We start from the raw sequence: 26,561 nt of genomic DNA, 5'->3' as shown, positions 1-26,561 counted from the left end.
ATGTACTGAGAGATATTAGAGACTAAGGATGTCGGTATATGTAAACTGTGTTACTCATTTTTTCAATCTTAGGCACATTTCAGGAATTCCTGTTCACTAGTATAGTCATGTTTCTCACTCTTGTTGAACTGAAATCTTCTCAATGTTGGCAGAGCATTCTCCTGAGTGATGACTCTAGTGACAGTGAGTCAGCAACTGATGAGGATGGAGAAGAAGGGGAGGAGTTTACTCTTTCTAGGGAAGAACTTCACAATATGCTGCGATTGCACAAGTACAAAAAATTGCATCAGAGTAAATACAGCAAAGACAAAGAGGTAAACATTATAGATCACAGTTTGTCCATTCTATAGAGTATATATAGCTGGGTCCAGCTATTAGTGTATATATGAGACTAACCTATCCCCATCAACAAAACAAAACAGGATTTTCACACTGTACTTCCTCTGCTTTTAGAACAGTGGCAATATTATTATTCTGTATCCCCTTCCTCTTTGCTTTTTTCCCCTCATGCCATCAAGTGTTGAGCCTGAAGTACAACAATGGAACAAGAAAGCATGGAGTTGTGATTTCTTTACTTGTTTTCATCTGTAGAATTAAATAGGATTCATCTCTAGATTTAAATTGTTGGATGTGGAATTGATGGTTCTATGCCCCTTCCCCTGAAGACCCTACTGGATAGCTTATTGAAAGTCCTTTTGGTATCCTCTGGGGACCAAACATAACCTAGTAGTAACCGACTCCCACGTGTTAAGAATCTATATCGTCTGAAGAGATACTTAAATTTTCTAGCCCAGCTGTGTTCCTTATTAGATTGTTAGGTTAAAAAACAAATAGCAAAATTAACTATCCTCCTCTACTTCAGTTACAGCAGTACCAGTATTATAGTGCAGGTTTGCTCTCCACATATGATCCTTACTACGAGCAACAGCGTCATCTCATAGGACCCAAGAAAAAGAAGGTCAAAGAGGAAAAAAAATTAAAAGGTAAGCATTGTATTAATTTTCTAGCATGAGATTTTCAAAAGATTGGATTCTTTCTGGCTGTGTTTCTAGTTATTAGTAAGAAAAACCACTTTCAGTATAAAATGTAATTTAACATACTTGTTGAAAGGCATGTTGCACTACCCTCTTATATAGAAGATGGGACAGAAGTTCAAATTGCGTATGCCTACATTTCTAAAAATATTACTATGAGTTCGATCCAGACATTTTATGTATTATTTATTGATTTAAAACATTTATATCCTGCCCTATATCATGGAAATCTCAGAGTGGCATATAGATAAAATCAATTTAAACAGTGTAAAACAATAAATAATTTAAACAGCTAAAAACATATTAAACCATTAAACAAGCTAATACCAATTAAAATCTAAAACAACAGATCAGTTAAAACAGTGTGCAACTTTAGGGAATGCATTTAGCCCTCAAAGGCTTTGGTAAAAAGCCATCTTTTAACTTGGCACCGAAATTAAACCAATGTACACACCAATCAGGCCTCCAAGGGAAGGGCATTTCACAACCGGGGTGCCAGTGCAGAACAGTGCATGGCCCTCTCCCATGTCCCACCATAGTATATAACCTTCCATGAGCCTGTAGCCTCTTCCATGGCAGAACAGCTTTTCCTGACTTAGCACAAATTTCTTCTTTGGTAGAAGAGAACTGAAATCCAGTGATGTGCTTCTGCTAGTGTTGTGCAATTTCTTGTATGGTAAAATACTCTTAATCTCTTGGTAAGGTGGTACCGCTGACCAAACTATCTCATGTCAGAAATCATCTGATTGTGTGTATGGGCTCTCACTTACTACATGTATTACTTGTAAATCTTTTACAGCATAGACAGAACAAGGAGAATAGATACTTATTTGTAAACAGATAGCATGTTCTTTCTGACTACCCACCCGTTGATTTGAAACAATAAACCTTCATGCAAGAGATTGAAGGGAATGAAGTAGAGAGCATTTCTCTCACTTACTGTACTTCTCAGGACTGGCCCAAGTGAGTCAGATCTGAGGGCTTGCGAATCGAGAGTGAGTATGGTGCAGTGGTTAGAGGGTCAGACTAGGTCTTGGGAAACACTTCTGCCATGAAACTCAGGTGAACTTGGACCAGTCAAACACATGCAGCCAAACCTACTTCACAAAGTTTCTGTGAGGATAAAAGTGAGAGGACAGAACCATGTGTACTGCTCTGAGCTCCTAAATGTCATAAATAAGTATTTTCATTCCTCAGCCCAGGTTTCTTAGCAGTTATATGTGGTGAGTTATGGAATATGGTAAAACTGCATAGAAGCTATTTTATAAGCCCCCACACTTCTATTCTTGAAAGGCCAGATATATGTCTTCTTATGAAATAATTATTCTAAACAAGAAGATATGGAAAGGGGGGAATCTCTAACTGAGATGTAAATATGAGGATGATTGGTGATAAACCATTTTGAGATTTTATTGAAGCAGTCCTCATCAGGAGTTTTGTGATTTGAAAGCAAATAATTTCTTTTCTTGAGCAAGGTATTGAGTAGTGAGATGTTTTCCAGGAAGCTGGAATGGAAGGTTGTAAACTAGCATGGCAAAGGCTTTGAGCAGAGCAATTTTTTGAAAAACTGGCGTATTCTTTCTGTGAACTTTGTTGGGTTTCCTTTCTTCGCCACCCTCCATTTATTTCTAACTTCTTAGTTTTTCTTTCACTAATCACATGCCCCCCACTCCCCCACGGTGTCTTGTACAGTACTTATTTCATAGACTTTCATTTACATTTTAGGTTAATTATGTAGGTCTAGTGAGTTATCTGTGACAACTTGATGCTTTATCACAAGTTAAATTTAGATCTCTTCCAGGTCTATCGCAGCTCGGTTTGACTCTCTTTTCAGTGTTTATCATCTTCCTAAATGTCTAAATAGGATTTAATTTGGGAGAGGGATAGTGTTATACATGCTAGCAAGATGCTTTAGAACTATCTTAATTGTATATAGATATTTCTTTTGAAATGAAGATGAGTCAGCCTCAGTAATCAAGCTCTCAAGTGATTGTTCTGCAGACTTGCAGAGTAGTGAGGAATTTGTAGATTTTCTAAATTAATAATTTTAGGACTGAGAATAAGTTTTAAGGCAATCCCCTTGCTACTTGTTATTGGATGGGACACAGTGAAGAACTTAGTTAATGCTAATGGACTCAAATGGTTAAGGGACGAAAGTGATTGTACAACCTACTGTCCTCATGCAGCCAAGTTGAAAAAGGTGAAGAAAAAGAAGAGGCGGGATGAAGAAATCTCCTCTGAGGAGTCTCCACGACGCCATCACCACCAGACCAAAGTTTTTGCCAAGTTCTCTCATGATACCCCTCCACCAGGATCCAAGAAAAAACATTTATCCATTGAACAACTGAATGCTCGCCGGCGGAAAGTATGGCTAAGCATTGCTAAAAAGGAGCTGCCAAAGGTGAGGTTTGTCAATAGAAAAAGAAAGGGTATGTGGGGAGGGTGAGGGGAGAAACATCAATAAGTACAGGTGCGCAGAAATAAGATGAGACAGGACTCCAGGTTAATATTCTGTTATTGTCCTATTACTTCTTTGTCAACATTGGTTTACAACTAGTTTCTTTTACTTAAAAAAAATCCTTTCTCTGACTTTGGTTGAAATAAACATTCTTCTGATTACTTAGGAAGGAACCGTGAACTAACATGGGGGAAAGGGGGAAGGCTGAAAAGAAAGGGAGGTATATGAGTTCATAAAATGAAGCATGTCTAAAATAGAATTTATCTTTAACCTGAGATAACTATGGGTTCATGAAAAGAAAAAAAAATGTCCGTGTTGCTAAAAGAAAGAAAAAACTAGTATGGTTTGCTTAGTCTTTTTCACCTTGGGAGGAAATTTTTTTTTACAGAAATTAAAGGCAACACAATCCATTCTTGGTGATTGGGGAGTTATTTTTCAGATAAAATGTTTCCTTATTTATGTTTTATTTATTTGTAGCATGAACCATGATTTGATGAGCTCTGTAAGTAAAATATTCAGAGAATTAACAGACATTTGAAGTACAGTTATCAACATACCTGGCACTTTGTAATTCAGTTTCCAGTTGAAATGTTTGGAAGCCTTAACATTTCTTTTCAGGGATATTACCAAGCAATGATCTCAATTCTTTTTTCTTTTCTTTTTTCTTTTTAGGCATACAAACAAAAGGTCTCTGCCCGGAACCTGTTCTTAAGCAATAGCAGAAAGGTATGATGCATCGTGCGTTGTTTTGTACTCTGATACGGTTGAAATTTATTCAGTGTTGAACTTTTCTATTTTATTAATTATGGGAATTTATATCCTGCTCTCAAATAAACTACCAGGAAGGCTCGCAATACTAACAGTGCAATCCAGTATATGTCTAAACAGAAATAAATCCAATTGAATTTGATGGGGCTTACTCCCAGGTAAGTGTGCATATTGTATAGGATTGCAGCCCCAAGCAAAAAGACAAAAAAAAAAATGAAAATCATCCAAACAGTACAAATTAAAAGTATCAGGTTTTTAAACAATGTGAGAACTTCACAGTTTAAAATAATTTAAATTAAAAGGCTTGGGTAAGTAATAAAAGGCGTTGCCTGGTGCCAAAATTGAGAGTATTCCATAATTGGGATGCCACTGTGGAGAAGGGCCTCTCACCTGTGACCACAGAGAAAGGCCTCTGATGAAGAGCTTCATATATAGACAGGTATGTGTGGAGATACCCAAGTGTTTTTCCTTATATTTGCTCAGTTGACCCGAAGATCTTTTGAGGAGGCCTCACTAGTCATTCTGCAGCCAGTGCGTGGCCTTCTCAGTGGTGTTAGCCACCCTTTGGAACACTCTTTCATGTGTGGTTCAAGAGAAAGAAACACCTTTTGAAAACATACCTATTCACACAGGCATTCCTTGACCTGTGAGAGGCTCTGTTACTACCCTGTTGTTATTGTTATAGTCTTGTTTTTGAATGTTTTAGTTATTGTTTTATCTGGGCTGTTAAATTGTTATGTTGTATTTTAATTTGTTTTAATGTGAACTAATATATTAAATGGTATAGAAGTATTTTAATAAATAAGTGTGAAGGGCTTTAAAGATCAAAAGCAGCACTTCAAATTGAGCCCAGAAAGAGACCAGGAGCTAGTAAAGTTGGTGAAGCACAAGTGTAGTATGATCATAATGCCTGGCCCCTGTTAGCAATTTTGTAGCAGTATTTTGAATTAACTGGAGTTTCTGAAGAGTCTTCAGAGGCAGCCCAGCATATAACGCATTACACAAATCGAATCTAGAGTTACTAGAACATGGAGGCTAGACTATCTCTGTCCTTGTAGGGTCACAGCTGATACACCAGACTATGCTGGTAAAACGTGCTCCATGCCACAGAGGCAACCTGTGACAAAGCTGGATCAAGGAGCATCCCCCAAATGGCTGGGTTCGGATGATCATTGGAGGAAAAGATGCCACCGTGGCTTCTTTTCCCCACCCCGCCTGTACTGCTCGCATGCCCACCATTTCCCTAATTACCCGTGCCACGGTGTGGGTTGTCATGTCGTCCGAACCCAGCAAGGTGTGCAGTGGGGGTGGCTTCCAAACCACCCTATAACCCATACAACAACCCATGGTTATAGCTGTCTCAGGCTGATTGAAGGTCTCTTCAGGATGAGTTCTGATAGCATGAGCTCCCCAGCCTGGTCTTCTCTTCTGCCTTCCCTCAGGACACACAGGTCTTAAGTAGCCCTAGGGAAGGTGGGGGAGGGGCTGCCCCAACAGTCCTCTCAGGCCACTTTCAGGAGCTGATGGCAGGAACTCCCAGACGTGGGCTACTCTTCTGCATCCATCACCGTGTCCAAGCACCAATTCAGGACTGTGAATCTGTTCTTCTACTTTTGTTTCCATAACAGTACCAATATAAAACTTCATAATTTTTATTGAAGTATCTGGGAAAAACCTCACTTTTTATTTTTGCTGAGAGAAAAAAAGCACTGTTTCTATAATAGGAATAGGTTGACTTCGATTGACTTTTGATTTTTTTATACAATTTTTTTCCATGTATGTTTGTTATATCTGATTTCAACTGCAAAGAAATTGTTTTACTATATAAAAAATGGGATGCTGTGAAAAACAGCAAGGGTAAATTTCAGCTGTAGAACTAAGAGAGATCCAAGACCAGATTTGCCCTACTCAAGACGTCACCATCCCAGCCTTCACTGCTCGTCTCTTAGTTATTTATCTGGCTCTTATTTAAAAACACCATCTTTTCTGTTGCTCCCCTGGTAGCTGGCTCATCAGTGTATGAGAGAGGTGCGTCGAGCAGCTATTCAAGCCCAAAAGAACTGCAAGGAGACGCTACCGAGGGCACGACGCCTTACCAAGGAGATGCTTCTTTACTGGAAGAAATATGAGAAAGTGGAGAAAGAACACCGCAAAAGAGCAGAAAAGGAGGCACTGGAGCAGCGCAAACTGGATGAGGAGATGAGAGAGGTGAGACTAAACCACAGATAGATGGAAAGTCAGACAGTGGAACTAAGATAGTTAGTGTTGCAGTGGTCTATCTGTTAGGAAAATCAAATCCACTAGAGGTTTCTTTCTTTTAAGATTAAGATCCAACTGTTTCTGTTTAATTCCAAACTAAAAAGACTGCCAAATTCTTTGCATCACCAATTACTTGAGGAAGTACCTTAACATATCAAGACATATTGATCCAGGACTTAGTGCTAGCTTTTAAAGTGTGCCTAATGAGCTAGGTGTGTCTTGGCCTGCATGCCATAATTTTCTATGCTAGGCTGCTAGGGCTTATATTTTTGCTGTAGTTTTAAAACTAGTTTTCCTTTGGTTGAGAAAGATCTCTCTTTACACCCAGTAAAGAATAGTCTTTACTGATGGCCAACACACCAGCCACTAGAGAGAGACTTGGCTGTGTTCCTCTTCATTTGGAAATGGCAGCTGCTGTTTCTTGCCTGAGCTTCATTTTATCTTTTATTTCTGTACAGTCAGGCCAAGGCCTACTTTACACTATAAAATACGATGTCTGTGCATAACTCGTCTTCTCAGTGTTAACAAGAAAAAACAGGTCAGACCTTACAGCCATACGGGTGTGTTGGGAGAGGTATCTTTAACCAATGACAGACAGCATTCTGAAATTAAAAAGATGCAAGAGTATAGTTGTCTTGTTTCTAATATGTTCACAGTTGTAAAAATTAAATGCATTATTTTAACTTTTTTGAGGTGTTTTAAATGTGACGTTATTTCCTGTGTTGCGTTGTAAATTATTTTAGGCTAAGAGGCAGCAGAGAAAACTTAACTTCCTGATTACGCAAACTGAATTGTATGCCCACTTCATGAGCCGCAAACGAGATATTGGACATGATGGAATCCAGGACGAGATCTTAAGGAAGCTTGAAGACAGTTCTATCCAGAGGCAGATTGACATTGGTGGAGGAGTCGTCGTCAACATTACCCAGGAGGATTATGGTAAGGAGTGGAATTGAACTCCAGCAGGACTTAAGGAAATCTTGGAAGTAATCACAGGCTTGTGCAGCCCTATAAACTTTGAGCTTTCAGATATATTTAAATAACCCATCTATAAAGTCTTGAGAATTAATCCTTGTGGCCTTTTTTAATTTGGTGCTGTTTTCAGATAGTAACTACTACAAGGTCCAGGCTCTGAAGAATGCTGAAGATGCCTACCGGATTCACCAGGCCCAGGTGAGTATTGAGAAAGAGTTATGAAGTAAAATGGGAAGTGTTCTAAATTATACAGTGCCTGGAATTGGAATGGGATAGTTCAGTCTTTCGTGCAAATTACTAGTTTTGATCTGTGCACCAGGTTTCTGGTTACCTTGTTATTATATCCCTATCAAGTGTATGAAGAGAAAATCCTGCTTCTCCTGATTATATGTTTTAACAAGTGAAGGGGAAATCACATTCATATGAGTTTATTAAACCCAGTCGTGTATATGTTTAGTCAGACGTAAGATCAGTGATTTGCATAGGATTGCAGCCTTAATCCTTTTTTCTTTCTCCTTACTTAGACCAGGTCATTTGATGAAGATGCTAAAGAGAGTCGGGCAGCAGCACTTCGGGCTGCCAACAGATCTGGCACTGGCTTTGGAGAGAGCTACAGCCTTGCCAACCCATCTATCCGGGCAGGAGAGGACATTCCACAGCCTACCATTTTCAATGGTAAACTGAAAGGGTACCAGCTGAAAGGCATGAACTGGCTGGCTAACCTTTATGAGCAGGTACATTAGCATTTCTTGACACTAGTTTCTAGAGACAGGTCCCTCCTTGGTATGGCTTCAGACAGAGGGCTGGATTACGCTTACATGTAGTGGGTTCATAATCTTATAATTAAAAAGATCCTTTATGAGAACAAATCCAAGACAATTTGTTTTTCAAGGAGAGGTAGTGGCTGTCTGATGAGGCTTTACAAGTAGCTGAGGAAAGAAGGGAAGCGAAAAGCAAGGGAGAAAGGGGAAGATATATCCAACTGAATGCAGAGTTCCAGAGAATAGCAAGGAGAGACAAGAAGGCCTTCTTAAATGAACAATGCAAAGAAATCAAGGAAAACAACAGAATGGGAAAGACTAGAGATCTCTTCAAGAAAATCGGAGATCTCAAGGGAACGTTTTGTGCAAAGACGGGCATGATAAAGGACAAAGAAGGCAGGGACCTAACAGATGCAGATGAGATTAAGAAGAGGTGGCAAGAATACACAGAAGAACTATACAGGAAAGATCTGAATGTCCCTGATAGCCATGATAGTGCGGTTACTGAACTTGAGCTGGACATCCTCGAGAGTGAAGTCAAGTGGGCCTTAGGAAGCATTAGTAACAACAAAGCTAGTGGAGATGACAGTATTCCAGCTGAGCTATTTAAAATCCTAAAAGATGATGCTGTTAAAGTGCTGCACTCAATATGCCAACAAATTTGGAACACTCAACAGTGGCCACAAGACTGGAAAAGGTTAGTTTACATTCCAATTCCAAAGAAGGGCAACGCCAAAGAGTGTTCAAACTACCGTACAATTGCGCTCATTTCACATGCCAGCAAGGTGATGCTCAAAATCCTACAAGCTAGGCTTCAGCAGTATGCGAACCGAGAACTACCGGAAGTACAAGCTGGGTTTCGAAGAGGCAGAGGAACTAGAGATCAAATCGCCAACATTCGCTGGATCATGGAGAAAGCAAGAGAATTCCAGAAAAACATCTATTTCTGCTTCATTGACTACGCTAAAGCCTTTGATTGTGTGCATCACAACAACCTGTGGCAAATTCCTAAAGTGATGGGAGTACCAGACCACCTTACCTGTCTCCTGAGAAACCTGTACGAGGGTCAAGAAGCAACAGTAAGAACCAGACATGGAACAACCGAGTGGTTCAAAATTGGGAAAGGAGTACGACAAGGCTGCATATTGTCACCCTGCTTATTTAACTTATATGCAGAGTACATCATGAGAAATGCCAGGTTGGATGAATCAGAGGTCGGAATTAAGATTGCTGGGAGAATTATCAACAACCTCCGATATGCAGACGATACCACCCTAATGGCAGAAAGCGAAGAGGATCTCAAGAGCCTCTTGTTGAGGGTGAAAGAGGAGAGTGCAAAAGCTGGTTTGAAACTCAACCTTAAAAAAACGAAGATCATGGCATCTGGCCCCATCACTTCCTGGCATATAGAAGGGGAAGAAATGGAAGCAGTGACAGATTTTACTTTCTTGGGCTCCAAGATCACAGCAGACGGTGACTGTAGCCATGAAATTAAAAGACGCTTGCTCCTTGGGAGGAAAGCTATGGCAAACCTAGACAGCATAGTAAGAAGCAGAGACATCACCTTGCCGACAAAGGTCCGTCTAATCAAAGCTATGGTTTTCCCAGTAGTAATGTATGGCTGTGAGAGCTGGACTATAAGGAAGGCTGAGCGCCGAAGAATTGATGATTTCAAACTGTGGTGCTGGAGAAGACTCTTACGAGTCCCCTGGACTGCAAGGAGGTCAAATCAGTCCATCCTAAAGGAAATCAACCCTGAGTGCTCATTGGAAGGACAGATGCTGAAGCTGAAGCTCAAATATTTTGGCCACCTAATGCGAAGAGAAAACTCTCTGGAAAAGACCCTGATGCTGGGAAAGACAAGGCAAAAGGAGAAGGGGACAGCAGAGGATGAGATGGCTAGATAGCATCACTGTTGCAATGAATATGAACTTGAGCACGCTCCGGGAGAGAGCGCAGGACAGGAAGGCCTGGCATGCTATGGTCCATGGGGTCACAAAGAGTTGGACACAACTGAACGACTGAACAACAACAAAAGTATTATGGAACTCCCCTCAAATAGCATCTGATGGTATTTGAAGGAAGATAGTAGGCTTCAATATTGTACTGATTTCCTAGCTATCTCTTGTGCATATTTTTATGCCTTTCCCAGACTAAATTCTAAAGTAGCTGCCATTCTTGCAGGGCATCAATGGAATCCTGGCAGATGAAATGGGGCTGGGTAAAACCGTGCAGAGTATTGCATTGTTAGCACATCTGGCTGAGGTAGGTGGATTCTTTGTTGCTCTCTCCCCTGACTGAAGGCAGGTACTTAATAGATGGTTCAAATGGGCCCTAGTTTATACATTTTTGTACTAACATTTGTTTTCATTCATCAAAACTAGTGTGCAATTTTCTTGTTCTTCTGAGCCTTTCTTGGTCTTGTATAACTCCACCCTTTCTATGTTCCCTGGTACTAATTAACCTCCAGTCTCCATTTATACTGCTCCCTTACTCAGCTATGTCCTCTCCCTTCACCTTTGACTTTTGCCTGTCTAAAACTGCGAGTCCAGTTGTGTCCATGAAGAAATCTATGTTACCTTTTCATTCTATATAGCAAAAGTGTTGAACCTCAGCCTATGAGCCAAATCTAGCCCACCTTGTATTTCAGTCTGGCCCTCTGGGGTTCCCCAAATGGCTATGCCCCCTTCCCCCAACTGCCAATCATGTGGTGGCTTCCCAGCTTTGCACTTTTTTCCCCATCCTGAAAGGTTGAAATTCCTCTGCTGTGGCTTAGATACTGGCACTAATAGGTTTAAGCTAAAATATGGTGGTATTTTGGTCTGCTGTCTTTTGCCTTTAATTCCACCTACTACTGGAAGGCAACCCCCAACAGCTTCTCCAGAATTGATTCTGGCCCTCAGGTGAAGGATTCGACACCCCTGCTGTACAGCACCTGGTACCTTATTAATGCATAGTGACAGTAGTTGTATAGATAAAGGATTGCTCTGTGAGTTAAATGAATAACTACTCTGAACCTTAAAAACAGCAGAAGGTGCTAGTGGAACACAATGAAGACAGTGCTGTGTATCACAGTAATCATTTGTCCCAAAGAAATATTTAGGTTCAATGGTTTTCATATCATCCCTATCTAGTATGTTAGGAAATACTATGAATATGAAAGGAGACTTAAGAAAATAAATAACTATCTGGTAAACGTAGTTATGTATAGTCCTGGTAGGAAGCTTTGTTACAACCTGCATATTTCCCTTATACACAGCATTTGCTGTTCATTTTAATATTATATAAAATGTTGTTTCCCTTCAATTAAGGCTTTTTCTTCTTCCAGAGAGAGAATATCTGGGGACCCTTTTTAATTATTTCACCGGCTTCCACATTAAACAACTGGCATCAGGAGTTTGCCAGATTTGTTCCTAGATTTAAGGTAACAAGCATACTTGGGATGATTCCAGAAATTTAACTCCCTTCATTGTTTCAACTTTCTTAGCTTGAAATTGAGAGGATGTAAGAAGCCTGATTGCCATGGCATTGTTCCTTGTCTTTTCTTCCAACCATTTTTGCTATAGCCCCCCCTAATCGTTTCCTAATTTCTGGGTGGGTAGCCTTTTGTGGTCTGTTTATACACCAAGAGGATTGTCTCATCACCCAGATGCCTGACTAGTAAGCTCTGCTTTGCACTTTACTTGGCAGCTGGTTTAACCAGTGTTTCTGACAGTAAACATGCAATGGGTGAAGAGGAGATAACAAGTTCCTGAATACACAGCAGACAACATCCAGGGAACTACAACTCCTTAGTACATATATAATGTAGGTGTTGGGGATTTGTGTCTCTGCTTCACACTTTACACATTTATCACAAGAAGCACCATTTTAATCTGGTTGTCTCATAAATCGGAAAACTGCTTCTATTGCCAATCACAGGCCTATAGAAACCATGGTACACTTCCTACCTTTTGTACTGTTCCCACTTTTATCAGCAGGTGGCAGTGTGATAATAATTTTACTACATTTGAAAGAGAAATGGTTGATCTAGGACTAAGTATGCTGCTTCATTTTCTATTTTGGTTGAGAAATTAATTACAAATAGGGGCATTAAAGGAAAGAGTGGATTTCTGCTGCTTCATCTGTCTGCTGGCCTCCCAAGAACACAGAGAGTGAAATAATAAACTACATAATTGTGAGGGACTATCTAATAAGTTACTAAGGGTGTTTCCAGAAGGACAACTCCCAGTGTTACGAGTCAAAAAGTACTGTGCAGCTATTCTGTCTTTTACTCCTTAACAGATTTTTTTGAGGTAATGGTGGGAAAATACTGGAGGGTTATAAATGAAAGATGACATCTGGACCCCTAGTAAGATTCTGTGTTTGAAGTAAAGCCCTTGGACAAGAAAAGCCCTGCTAGATTACTGCAATGTGTTCTATGTAGGGCTGCCTTTGAAGACGGTTGAGAAGCTGCAGCTTATGCAAAATGCGGCAGACAGATTGATAACAGGAACCAGAAGATCTGAATGTTTAACACCAATTCTGGCCCATTTACGCTGGCTGCCTGTATGTTTCCAAGCCCGATTCAAAGTGCTGGTTTTGACCTATAAAGCCTTACGTGGCTCAGAACTGCAATAGGTTACAGAGCGCTTCTCCCAACATGAACCTACCTGTATACCACGCTCATCATCTAAGGCCCTCCTCTGGGTGCCTCCCCCAAGGGAAGCTTGGAAGGTGGCAACAAGGGAGAGGGCCTTCTTAGTGGTGGCCCCCAATTATGCAAAGATCTCCCCAATGTTGTTAGCTTTTCAGGTTAACCAAGTTAAGTCCTTTCTCTACTCTCCAGCATTTGGCAGCATATGATAAGGTTTTTAATTGGGTCCTGGGATTTCTTATTGTTGATAATAAAAAAAAAAATGTGTGTGTGTGCATATGCGTGTGTATTGTCTGTTTATATGTTTATAGGTCTGTGATTTCTATATTATGTGCAGTATTGTGTTTTTAAAGTTTTTAATCTTTGTAAACTGCCCAGAGAGCTTTGGGTATTGTGCAGTATAGAAATGTAATAAATGAAATGGAAGCACCCTAAATCAGGCATAGGACTTTTTTTTAATGGTAATTTAAATCAATCCAAAACTGTAAACTTTGCTGCTTGTAATTTATTCTCTGTGGCTTTACCAAGCCTTTTCTGTGAACAAGCTTCCTAAGAACTATGTTGCGTAAAATACTTTTGTATTTTTCTTTCAAGTTAGGAATAACAGTCTGATTTTGCCCTGCCTTGGGTAGTAATGCTTTTGGGGGACTTTTGCTAAGGGCACAAATATGAAAGGTGTGTTAGAAAGTACTTATTTTGAATGTGTTTGTTCTAGGTGCTACCTTACTGGGGAAATCCCCATGACCGAAAAGTGATCAGGAAATTCTGGAGTCAGGTACTATCAACCTCCCAACCCCCTTAAAAAAAACCCTTTGCTGATTCTTGTCCCTTTACAGTAGAATGTGAGAATATATTCCAAAGGAAAAATGTCAATTTACCACTACGGAGCAGTAAACAGGTCAAATTTAGCTTGAGATCAAATTTGACCTAATTACCACTAAGCTACTGAACATTGTTGGCAAACCACCAACTATTTTGTTGCCTCTGTGCATGCATGGAGGGATTCTGTGGTGCGCTGGTGGGAGTGTGGCTTGCAGGAGCAAAAATGGCTCCCGGACTCCCTGCAGCTGCCCACACCTAGAATCATAGAATAGTAGGGTTGGAAGGGGCCTACAAGGCCATCGAGTCCAACCCCCTGCTCAGTGCAGGAATCCAAGTCAGAGCATCCCTGACAAATGGCTGTCCAGCCTCGTCTTGAAGGCCTCCAGTGTGGGAGAGCCCACCACCTCCCCGGGTAATTGGTTCCATTGTCGTATTGCTCTTACAGTCAGGAAGTTTTCCTGATGTTCAGCCGGAATCTGGCTTCCTGTCACTTGAGCCCATTATTCCGTGTCCTGCACTCTGGGATGACCTGCTTTAGGACAATTACTGGAAGACTGACTGGCTCTTTAAATATACTTTAGGGCACTCTCAGTGGAAGTCTGACTGGTTAAGAGTTTTCTTCCTGAGTGATAGAACCACATGTTGCAGTGGAACCACACGATGCATGGCCTCCCAGCCAGGAAAACAGAAGTATTCTTTAAGGAAGTGTCTGCCACCGCAGTGGGAAGCCCCTAGATTCTCTCCCCTACACTGGAGTGAAGGCAGTGTCCTCAGTCCTCCATGCTCATTTTGATTATGAATGCATTAAAGCGTAGAAGTTTTAAAAGTGGAAAATAAGATTCTCTTTTTCTGAAACAGAGTGAAATGTTACCAGATTGGGAACAGATTACTCATTAATAGGCTATGAAAGCAGTGTATTTTTTACTCTCTTTATTAACCTAAAAGACGCAGTACTGTAATGTGACGTTTTGGTTGTTCCTAAGAAAGATATTACCCTAATGTGTTTTGGGGATTTTATTTCATTAACCCAGACACTGAATTTGGGAAAAATATGGAAAAAGTGATACCAGAATTCCTGAACACAAATATTTGACCTTTGTACCACTGATAAATAAACTTAGTTTATATAACCCCAATATATTTTCCTTATTGCAGAAGACTTTGTATACTCAGGATGCTCCTTTCCATGTGGTGATCACCAGTTATCAGCTTGTAGTCCAAGATGTGAAGTATTTCCAACGAGTTAAGTGGCAGTATATGGTGCTGGATGAGGCACAGGCACTCAAGAGTAGCTCCAGGTAATTTGTGCAGAAGGAAAATGAAACCTGGATTTTATGACCAGTGATTGAAAATAAGCTAGGATGCAGTAGATATATACAGTGTTAAAAATGCTGAAATGCTTTGCTCCTTTCCTTATATATGTTTTGGGGTGCATGATGGAACTTATCTATCTCCTCAAGATACCGTGACTTCTACTTTGGATGTCGACTGTTGTGATAGCCTAGATGGATATAAGCCCAGCATCAGCACCCAGCATGGTTAGGTCTGTGGGGGCCCATCAGGACTGACTCCAGCCTCCTCTTTTTAAAACTTTTAAAAAGTTACCCAGAGAGAAGCGCTAGGTGAGACAATTGCCCATGCTGTCATGGCCATCCTCTTCCTCCTCCTCGATGCCTCTGGCAAGTACATCAACGGCAAGGGAGGCCCAGAGGTATTGAAGAAGAGGGAGAGGATGGTGATGTGGTGGCAGTGCTGGGCCAGGCCAGTAACAGGGGGGAAGTGCTTCTGGCTGCTCTACTCTGGGTACATGGCAGCAGAAGTGAGACTGGAGAACCCAGAGTAGCATAGACACTGGTGCTTGTCTGCTGCTTGCTGCCAGCCACAGCCACTTTTGCCATCCTTGCCTGTCCAGATTATTGTAGGCAGCAGCTTGGAGGATCTACCATCTGCGCGGCTCAGGGCAGGCAGGGACAGCAAAGAAGTAGCAGTGCTGATGGCCAGCAAAGGAGGAGATGCCCCACCTCCTGTGCTATTCTGGACTCCCTTTAAGAAAAGCTCCCTGGCTCTCAGTGGTACGGTGCAGCCCAGAGTAGCACGAGCAGTGGTGTTCCCCCCACCTGCACCCATGCTCTATAAGCCCACAGGAGATGGGGAAGCTAGTCTGTACCAGTTGGGGATATGGGCAGGCAAGCCAGCTCAAGGGGAGAGAAGCCAGCCAGGGGGAGTGTGAAAGCCAGCTGGGGAGGGCACCTCCCAGGACCTCTCAAACATGGAGCCAGTCCTAGATGGGTAGAAGATACTCATACTTTAATCTGAAAGGAATGTGGCAGTATTTGGCTTTAAAATTCGGTGTTCCCAACTGGATGAAAGAAACTGCTCCCCCAGTCTGTTTTAACTAGTTATTGAGAAATGATCAATACCCACTCCTTGAAATTTGTGGGCAAGGGGTGGGGGAGTTGGTTTTACAAGAAAGGAAAGCTACTAATCATAAATCTAAATATTTGTATGATCAGTAGTTTTCCATTCAAGTGAAACCAACATAAATATATCTATTTATGGCTCCAGATCAATAACACTGGAGTGTCTTTTCATTTGTTTACATCACATGGCATCTCTAAAGTAGTTTAGGAAAGGGATAGAATGGAGGAAGTTCTTAATGGAAAAAAAGAAGAAGAAAGAAAAAAAGAAAGAAAGAAAATATATGTAGTCAATTCTCTTGCCTAGTAGGTACCTTATTCATTAATGTTCTAAAAACGTTAAATCGCAAGTGATTTCCTTTATTGCCACTCTTTATCATAGATTATTTTTAATAATTAAAATATGTTGGTATTTCAGTGTCCGTTGGAAAATTTTACTTCAGTTCCAGTGCCGAAATCGACTATTGCTGACTGGGACACCCATCCAAAACACCATGGCTGAGGTATGCATGGTTTGTTCCCATTGGTTCCCAGTATTCTAGATTAGTTCATAAACAAAAGTTGAGAGAGCTAGCCATTCCAATCAAAGAAGCAATACATTTGTTTATGGAGAACCATGCACACAAGTTGAACTTCAAGTTGTTTTAGCTGCAACAGTTCCATAGTTTCCCATTTAAAAGGTAAGTTCTCTCTTTAGCAGTGTAAACCGCTGCAACAGAAACAAAGCTCTGGCTAAGCACATGTTTCTTGTGTGCTTATATCATTTCTGTATTCCTGGCTACAATGCCACAATAACTAATAACAAGGGATGAAATGATGGGCAGCAAAGTAATTATGTCCCACTCACCGAGTTGAAAAGCTTGTTAAAGATGTATGATAAACCAGTTATTGGTGTTTCAAGGGATAAATATACGATTCTGCATTTTTACAATTCTGTTGAACATCTGCACAAGATGACTATGCTAAATAAGTGAAAAGTTGTTGCTTAATTTTTGACTGGTGCCACACAGATTTGCACATCTGGGCAGTTTAGGCATTCAGTGGGGAATCCTTCCATAGCTGTGGAGAGAGCCCTGATCATTGAGGGTATTTTCTTCTCTTTGCTTAAGGCAGGGGGGAGCAACTTGTGGCCCTCCAGTTGTTGGATTGCAATTCCCATAATCTGTCACCATTGGCTGTGCTGGCTAGGGCTGATGGGAGTTGCAGTCCAGCAACATCCAGAGGGCCACAAATTGCCCACCCCTGGCTTACAGCATCTTGTAAATGGAAGATCTTAGTTGCCATAATGCTGGATTTTTTCCACATGGTCTGCTGTCTGTCTTTTTTGCTTATTCCTCAGGGTCCCAGAAGAGGGCACCCACCATGACTGAAGCAGCAGGGTGTGCAATTATTAAAGTGAAAATAGGCATCAATTCTATTGAAAATTTAATATGAAGGGTGGGAGATTTCCCTACCTTTCACAGTGTACCATTGCAGGATTGGTAGAAAGGCATCATTCTGCATTTCAGAGGCAGTGAGGGCATTTACTTTGTATAATTTGAAGGTTACAAGTCCGTGTTTGTATTTGCAACACCATGTGCTCCTTTTCCAATAGGGAAGCTTGTTAGTCACCCATATCTGACTTTGTGGCACCATTCAAAGAAAATGAAATGTAATCTGTGCATAGTCACCTTGTTGCCCACCTCCCTTTTTGGAGCTCACCCTTTGCCCAGAGCTTTATTGCAGCAGTTGGGTAGTGAACTAAGGAGGGAAAGGCCTTCCTCAGTCTGCTATCGGATGTGGAGAGGAACTTCTCTGTTATAGTTATTGAGAGGTTTTCTTCTAAGTGTTCAACCCAGTCAGTCACCTGTGTATGATTACGTGTACCTTTTTGAAGAAGAAGCTCAAGAAGTAGTAGTTGTTGTTACTAGCAAGCAAACTTGTTTTAATGAACTTGAGCACACTCCCGGAGAGAGCGGAGAACAGGAAGGCCTGGCATGCTATCGTCCATGGGGTCACGAAGAGTCGGACATGATTTAACGACTGAACAACAACAACAAACTTGTTTTAAGCCTGGTTGGTATATTCATTAAAAGGCTGTATAGTATTGTTATTTAGCAGAGTAACTTTTTCTGATACCTTCTTTTGCTCTTGTGCTGCAGCTCTGGGCTTTGCTTCATTTCATTATGCCGACATTGTTTGACTCCCATGAAGAATTCAATGAGTGGTTTTCTAAAGATATCGAAAGCCATGCAGAGAATAAATCTGCCATTGATGAGAGTAAGTGCTGTGCAGGAATCCCTGTCTTCTGCAACAGAGTCCCCCAACTGCCCACAATTACCAGAATGAAGTGTTAATTGTTGTTTTAAATTGTTTTATAACTCTAGATTCACAGAGGTTTATTCTGTAGAATTAAAAATTCTTTTTGTGGAAGCGGAGGTAATAAAACTGTTGATGAGTTTGTGGCAAGAGAAGCAGCAATAGTTTTTCACACAGGGAAGGGAGAATATAGTAACGTTCTGAGAAGTGCAGGGGAAGGGTCCACAGCTGTACGATGTCCACCTGCCACTGCTCCTAAGCTCCACAACTAAAGATTTTGTGGATAAATTCCCACAAAATTGCTGCAGTGGTAGAAACATGGAGCCCCTGTTATTTTAACCACAGTATCCCCATTTCCAAGTTCAAAACTGAAACCTGATGTGCTCATTTTAGATTCTAGTGATGGACTGAATCCCTTCAGTTTTATAAAGTGGTCACTAACACAGTTATAAGATAGACTAACTGAAAACAGAATTAATAAAACATTGTTTTTCAGCAATGTAGTAATCACAGGTTGTTTTTTTATCAAATTTCAGATCAACTATCTCGCCTGCACATGATCCTGAAGCCTTTTATGTTGAGGAGAATCAAGAAAGATGTGGAAAACGAGTTGTCAGACAAGGTGCCCGACAAAAATTAGCTGAACAATGAAACTCTTGCCTTCAGTTTGCATTTTTCAGGGTTTTACACATTACTGTATAGTTTTTGTGTCCTGTGTTAAATCAGACTTCTAAAAGTCTCACCTTTTCAAACATTCAGTGGTTCGGTTCGCATGATCACAGTCAGCCCAAGACATTTTGCTGCCTGAGGCAGAGCAGCAAATGGTGCTGCCTTCCCTCCAAGTCAAGGTGCCTAAGGTCAGCCAAGTTATTTTGGCATCTGAGGCAGATAATCCCACAAGTCCCTCCCTCCTCCTCCTCATTATTCCATAATAATAACTTAATTTGCTGTCCTTTAGTGCCACCCCAAATCAGCTGCCTGAGGCAGGCACCTCTCTCTGCTTCATGGTAGGATTGGTGCTGTGCACTATATAAAAACATTTTAAAATGGTGGCTTCTGTCATTGGCAGGCTTCATTAGGAGGAAGAGTTGATGTACAGGCCGTTGAAGATTGTACTGTAAACCTGTAGAACAGTGGTCCCTTTGACACGTTCACCGCACCCACAAGCCTCATTTGCATTTTGAACTGTAATAAGGGTGTTACAATGGCACGGTTTGCACAATCACTGAGGTTTAAACAAGCAACGGTTGCTTGTTTAAGCCATGGCATGTGCTGGGCACCATTTGCGTAATTACCTGCCAGGGTGCAGCTCATCGTATTGCCTGAACCCTGCAGCTCATCGTATTGGCATGGCTTGTTTGAGGGGGAAACAACCCTCAAATGACCCAACAAAAGGCCATGGGTTTAAGCCGCGGTGATCATGCAAACTGGGACAATGGGTTGGATCCAGAGTTCCTGTGAGCAGAACTTGTAACCACAAGATGTTCCCAGTGGAGGAAGGGTGATTTTTGCTGGTTCTCCCTGCAGCCCCAAGTGCCCTCCAAAAGGCTTCTCCAGCACATTCGGCGACCCTCTGGAACCATGTGGGAGATGGCAGTAAGGATCCTCCAGTAGGTCTCAGTCGCTTCCATGAATGGATAGAGAGTCCTTCCATTTGCATAAGGGATACTTTGGATGCAACTCATTGCTGTGCTACTAGCACAGTCAAATGATATCCTGCTCTACTCTCAGAGCGCATGCATTCATATAAAAATTGACCATAAAAGATGCTTAAAACTGCTTAAAAGCATCACGGGAAGGGCGCAACATCCCTCCCTAAGTTAGTCTAGCCAGCGAGCCTCATTTCAAACTGTAGGCAAGCTGTCACATTTCCCTTGGGCCCCCTCTTTCCTGATGCACTCACACACACAAATAGAGAGGCTTCAGTCTCAGGTGTTTAATTAATTAAAAGTTCATTACAGATGCAGATCCTCGAAGACTCTCAGGCTACAAAGGAATGCCTCCAAGGGATTCAAATGGGAAGTGAGGCTTGCTGGCTAGACTAACTTAGGGAGGGATGTCGCACCCTTCCAGTGATGCTTCCCTACGTTGCCTTTCACGCATCGCTAACCGGGTGGACTGTCTGAGCTCCACCCCTGACGTTTCCCCCTTAGCTCTGCACCGTAGTCTAGCATCTCTTAGATCACAGCCCCCACTCTCCTCCTCCTCCTGCTCCTCCTGGCTTCTCACAGAGGGGGGCAAGGGGGGGCCTTCACGCCCGGCCATCTGGTAGTTAGTAACCTGAGAAGCACGCCTACCCATATCTGAACTGGCTTGGGAAAATGTATCCCCCGGTTCTGGCTGTTCCTCTTCTTAATCTGAGCCGCTAACTATTGTAAAAACATTTCCTCAGTTTACAAAAATCATACTAAAGCAAAGGTAAAACCAAAGATAGAAACATAATGAATGAATAAACAGCAGCAATAATAACAATAAGGAATACTATGTAGCTCTGTAAAGTCAACCAAATCCTATAGTTGGGAAGGGATTGGGCCCTTCCCCATGGTGTGTCTGCCATTCACACATTGGACATAGCCGTACATATGCATGCAAATGTAACCAGTACACTTAGGATATTCATTCCGATAAGGAGTTCATCATAAACTTTTCCAGTGCTATTAACAGCCAGTTGGGAAACAAATCTGCCATTGATGAAACTGAGTACTATGTAGGAATCTATACTTTCTGCATCAGAATTGTGCAACTTGAAATTCTGAATTCCAGGAAAATACCATGACCAGAATAAACTATGCAAAGTTATCGAGTTGTCTTATTAAAAGTAGAAGTAACCTTTCAGCATTTTATCTTTTTCTTAGAGAGGGCCTTGCTTTTTACTATTCTGTGGTATTTAGCATTACTCCATGCAATTTATGAGAGTGGGGTGTTTTCTGTCCAGTATTCTTTGCCAGGAAGGACACTTCTTTTAGATTAATTATGGATCCTTGAAATACAGAAATGAACACATGCCAAATGTTTCTGGGCAAGAGCTCTATCTCCTATGATCATTCATGGACTGTGTGTATTGAACCTGACTTTGACCGTGTGTATCGAACCTTTTGTTGCTAATACTTTAATCTGTTTTACTCTCTTTCAGATTGAGATTCTTATGTATTGCCAGCAGACCAGTCGGCAAAAATTACTGTACCAAGCTCTGAAGAACAAGATTTCTATCGACGACCTTTTGCAGTCCTCCATGGGCACAACGCAGCAAGCACAGAACACTACCAGTAGCCTCATGAATCTAGTCATGCAGTTCAGGAAGGTGAGTCACAGGCTGCATTCGGATGTCATTTTAAGCCATGGTGGCTAGTAAGTTACTCACGGTAGCTTATTTTTTAAATAGTTCATGATGCCCCAGCACACAATGGGGCTAATAAGCTACCGTGAGTAGCTTATTAAGCTACTGTGCATAGCTTACTACTCTACTGTGCGTAGTCTGAGTCACAAACACCCCACTCCCTGTCCCGCTGCAGTCCTCCCACCCAAGCAGTGGCACTGTTTCACCGATTAACAGTATTTCAGCAGCCTATTTTAACTTTTCATAATATCGCAGTGACAGGAGAGGTGTGGGGTGAAGTACAGGGGCTTAATTCAGTGCGTCCAGCATCACCCCAACAAGGTGGTGGTGACTCTAAAGTGCTGGAAGTATGCAGGATCGGGACCAAACTTTACACACAGCCTCTCCTAGTCGAGAGGCAGCTGATGCACCATCAGAACCCTGCTCAATTACCCCAGAGGAGGGAAAATCCCGGGTGCACCAAAAAGGGGATGGCGGCTATAACACCTTGGAGGTTTGCAGGATCGGGACAAAACCCTCAATTGTGCATTTCCCCCTGTAGCCATTGTTGGCACAGACACCTTTATTGTAAAAAATCGATGACAATAAAGTGGAGTTGCACATTTCTCTCTCTCTCTCTCTCTCTCTCACACACACACACACACACACACACACACACACTGCTGGCAGAGCTGCTTCAGTTCGCTATAGCACTTTAGCACTAAAGTGAAATTGCAATAAAGTGCAATGTGTATTCCCCACTTGCACCCCATAGCCATTTTGCTTCTTCAGGAAAAAGTGACAAGAGAAGGATAACGGGGGTGGGAGCTAGAACTCCCTGACAGGTTGCTGGAATGGGGCGAAATTGCACCAGTCACTCTGAAATGCTTGGCTGATGACCTCTAGAACAAAAGTGACCATATGCCCCCATTCCATTGCATTTGAGTGCGAGACTACCACATTAGAGTCATTCCTCAGTTGTGACCTTTGCATTATAACTTGTAGTTTGCAGTTGGGGTTCTTGCCATGTCATGCAGTACAATTTGTGCTGGGAAAAATGAGCAGTTTGGAAGGGAAACAGGATAGTGGATGGAGAAGGAAATTATATTGCTTAGACCTCACGTGTGCCCATCCTAAAATAATTGATGTTTTTTCATTACAGCCCTCAAACCACTTATTATGAAGTAGTCCCTTTGGGGACATACTTTACAATTTTGATATATGCTTTACAATTTGTTTAGGATATACCTTACAATTTTCAGACATTTGAAATAACTAAATAATGCACATGAGTCGTTTTTCCATTAGTTTCTGACTTCTTACATTTCCTTACAGGTCTGTAATCATCCAGAACTCTTTGAACGACAAGAAACTTGGTCTCCATTTCACATTTCACTAAAGCCATACCCGATTTCAAAATTTCTCTACCGTCATGGGCAGATCAGGGTGTTTAACCACTCAAGGGACAGGTAGGCAATGCTGGTGATCCCTTCAGTTTCTCCACTTCTGCCTAGTCAGTCAGATGGGATTTTTTCAGCCGCTGCTGTGAACAAGAGAGAGATAATCACTCTCTCTCTCTCTTTCAGACTTTGCTTATGAATGAAGAAGCCTAACCTTCCTCACAGAGTTGTTAGGCAAAAAAAAATGCTCTGTGCTCCTTAAAGAAGGGTGGGATACAAAGATAACAAATAAAACTTTGAACTAGGTTTATATTGTCACATTTTAATTCTTCTGTTATTTTTTAGATGGTTGCAGCTTTTACTTTCTCCTTTTGCACCAGACCACATCCAGCAGTCTCTCTTTCACAGGAGGGGTAAGCTAAAGTCCTTGGAAAACATTAGGATGAAGTTAGCTCATATCATTAAATGCCATTGTATTAGTATTAGTAGATTAGATCAGTTTTTCCTCTTTGAGATTAAAGTTCCAAGGAAAGCAGTGCTATGAACTTTTTTGTTCATATTGCTGAATTGTTTTATATTTCAGGTTCCTAATGTTTAACCTAAACTACCTTCCTGAAGTTGAAACCCTTTGTTTCTCATCCTCTCCTCAATGTACAAAGTGAACAACTGTTCATAATCTTTATGACATCCTCCTAAATATTTTAAAACTGTCGGTGTATGTCACCACTGCCCCTCTCATCTTTTACCTAGTGTTTCCTCCTATCGATGTACCTTTCAAACATTTTATTTTTTCATAGCTCTATTTTTAATTCTTTCTAGCTACAAAAACTGTTCTTAAGACTACACTGCCCAGAACTGAACACATTACTCCAAATTAGAGCATACTAGGGCAGAGTAAAATGTTACGTTTATTACTTGGATATTATGATGGATCCTAAAGTGTATCTATCCTTGGCACCACAGGATCACATTGTTGACTCCTCTTCATTTTGTTATCTACTGTAATGCCCAAATCCTTCTCAGCAATGCTGTTGCTTATTCCAGTGCTCCTCAAATTTGTTATTGCCATGCACAGTGGCTACAGAGGTATACTGTTTCATCTGCCATATCCATGCCCCACTAAATTTAAAAAAAAAATGCATTTAGGTGATAATCTCTGTCCCACTGGCTACACTGTGACATTTTGGGTTGTGTTCAGTAGTTAGCAGTAATAGTGACTTTCATCTTGAGAGAATAGTTGCAGTAACTGAGTTGAAAAAGGTGATTGCAGACTGAGAATCAATTATTGTGTTCCTTCTTACATCTTTTTTGTCTGTGTTGGATAAACAAATCACCAGATTATCTTAACAGCCTAAGTTAAATAATATGTCTGTACTGGATAAACAAATCACCAGATTATTTTAACAACCTAAGTTAAATAATATATATGCCAGGAATTGGCAACTTGCAGACATCCAGATGTTCTGGCCTACAACTCACATCATTCCTCGCCATTGGCTGTGGTGACTGTAGGCCGAAACATTTGGAGGACCACAAGTTGCCCACCCTGATGTATACTTATAGGGAACTGAGTTCTCCATGTGCCAGTCCTTATGTAGCAAAAACAGTACCATCCATGCACAAGACATCCATGCACAGGGTAGTACATGCCCTGGTCTCCTCTCGTTTAGACTACTGTAATGCGCTCTACGTGGGGTTACCCTTGAAGACGGTTCGGAAACTGCAGCTGGTACAGAACGCAGTGGCTCGCCTGATTAAAGGCAGCCGCCGGCGAGATCACATCATTCCAGTGCTGAAGGAGTTGCACTGGTTACCAGTTGTTTTCCGGGCCAAATTCAAGGTGTTGGTTTTGACCTTTAAAACCCTATATGGTTCCAGCCCAGCCTATCTTAAGGAGTGCCTCCAGCAGCACCAGACAGACCGCTTAACAAGATCAGCCTCGGATGGCCTTCTCTCTGTCCCGTCAGCCAGGACAGCTAGACTGGTGGGGACGAGGGAGAGGGCCTTTTCTGTGGTGGCCCCCACTCTATGGAACTCCCTCCCTAGGGAACTCCGTCATGCCCCCTCTTTAATGAGCTTCCGTCATGCATTAAAAACGCTGTTGTTCAGGCAGGCGTTTGGGGTGGGTTAGGGTATTTTAGAAAATGTTTTTATTGTAGAATTTTATTGTTTTAAACTGTTTTTATTGTGTGTTGTACATTGCCCAGAGTGGCTGGGTGACCAGCCAGATGGGCGATTAATAAATTTAATAATAAAAAATAAATTTAATAATAAAATAATAAATAAAAAGACAAAGGTATCAGTGGACTTGGGTGAACCCCAAGGTATGCAGAATTTCAAAACAATATTCACGAACAAAACTGTATGGCGGGAAAAGCAAAAGAAGCCCATGTTGGGGCTGAGCATGCTCAATGGTCACAGAATGCTGGCTCACTGTTAAGAGGAAAAAACGGAAAACCAGGTGGAGCAGGCAGAAATGGAAAACAGAGGTTGGAAACTTGAACAGAAGGACTCCATGCTGCAACATTTTGTTGCAGGTCCTACTTGTAATCTTCTAGTCTGCAATGCAGCATTGGAAAAATGGGATCAGCAATTTTCAACACTGTGTTGTGTGCCTATTGTCCCCCTTTAGCAGGTGTTTATTCTCATTCTTGTTGTGTTTATACTTTAGGCACCAAGGAAGAGAGTTGTTTCTCTTTCCTACGGTTTATTGATGTTTCTCCAGCAGAGATGGCAAACCTCATGCATAAAGGACATCTAGCCAGGTGAGGAATGCCAGATCAACTCTTAAAGCAACAGAGCGGAAATGAGAATGTATGTTTTGTTTTTTAAAAAACTCTAAGCACATTTGTACTTATATATACTTTTGCACCCTATATACATTATGCGAATAAAGCATATTTGAGCAATTTCTCCTTATTTTACATAATTTATTCCGTCATTTTTAACATTTTGCATAATTTAGTCTAGTTTTGCTAGTCATGGAAGGGACAAAAATGGATGCATGTATTTGCAACTGCAGTATGTTTGTTTACACAGGATAGTTGTATATATTCCATGTCAGTGTATTGGCCAAACACAAAATCTATGATCAGGCATCAAACTGGTCATACTGATAATACCAAATTAAGATGCAGAAAAGGATCCAGTCTATCGCAGGCATACTTGGAAGAAATATACTGTTACCACTTACCCTCTACCTTTCTTGCCCTTCCCAAAAAGATCATGTTTGAAAATATGATTCTTGAAGCAGAATAAATATGCACAGGATATGAATGTACGCATTTACATAATTTTTAGCATGTAATTTTAGTAGTCAGAATACACACCAATGTGCCCATTGGCCTTATTTTTACATGCATTTGCTCTGAGGAGCTTATATTTAATTAACAAAGGCACTGTCTGGTGATTTTGAGG

General features: G+C 41.3%; 1 protein-coding gene across 6 annotated transcripts in view; it reads left to right on the top strand.

The window, feature by feature from the left end:
• The window catches only part of INO80 (INO80 complex ATPase subunit), a 94,876-nt gene that overhangs the window by 20,811 nt on the left and 47,504 nt on the right, over positions 1 to 26,561 (top strand). For all 6 annotated transcript variants that reach the window (XR_014789408.1, XR_014789409.1, XM_084845757.1 and 3 more), the window contains exons 5-23: positions 153 to 314; positions 863 to 983; positions 3,221 to 3,435; positions 4,165 to 4,218; positions 6,265 to 6,468; positions 7,263 to 7,458; positions 7,625 to 7,692; positions 8,019 to 8,228; positions 10,440 to 10,520; positions 11,584 to 11,679; positions 13,607 to 13,666; positions 14,869 to 15,011; positions 16,549 to 16,633; positions 18,272 to 18,389; positions 18,965 to 19,050; positions 21,562 to 21,729; positions 23,080 to 23,213; positions 23,490 to 23,557; positions 25,816 to 25,909. Coding sequence is in view for 4 of the 6 variants with exons in the window: in XM_084845757.1 (XP_084701883.1) it covers positions 153 to 314; positions 863 to 983; positions 3,221 to 3,435; positions 4,165 to 4,218; positions 6,265 to 6,468; positions 7,263 to 7,458; positions 7,625 to 7,692; positions 8,019 to 8,228; positions 10,440 to 10,520; positions 11,584 to 11,679; positions 13,607 to 13,666; positions 14,869 to 15,011; positions 16,549 to 16,633; positions 18,272 to 18,389; positions 18,965 to 19,050; positions 21,562 to 21,729; positions 23,080 to 23,213; positions 23,490 to 23,557; positions 25,816 to 25,909 (2,363 nt within the window). In the remaining 2 variants the exon portion in view is untranslated. The remainder of the gene's footprint in view (positions 1 to 152; positions 315 to 862; positions 984 to 3,220; positions 3,436 to 4,164; positions 4,219 to 6,264; positions 6,469 to 7,262; positions 7,459 to 7,624; positions 7,693 to 8,018; positions 8,229 to 10,439; positions 10,521 to 11,583; positions 11,680 to 13,606; positions 13,667 to 14,868; positions 15,012 to 16,548; positions 16,634 to 18,271; positions 18,390 to 18,964; positions 19,051 to 21,561; positions 21,730 to 23,079; positions 23,214 to 23,489; positions 23,558 to 25,815; positions 25,910 to 26,561) is intronic.

Source organism: Heloderma suspectum, chromosome 1 (genome assembly GCF_057233095.1).
Source record: "Heloderma suspectum isolate Gila_16-S chromosome 1, 16-S_ref, whole genome shotgun sequence".
NCBI lineage: Eukaryota > Metazoa > Chordata > Lepidosauria > Squamata > Helodermatidae > Heloderma > Heloderma suspectum.
The sequence above is the reverse complement of the archived record's forward strand: the minus strand, read 5'-3'. Positions and strand labels throughout refer to the sequence as shown.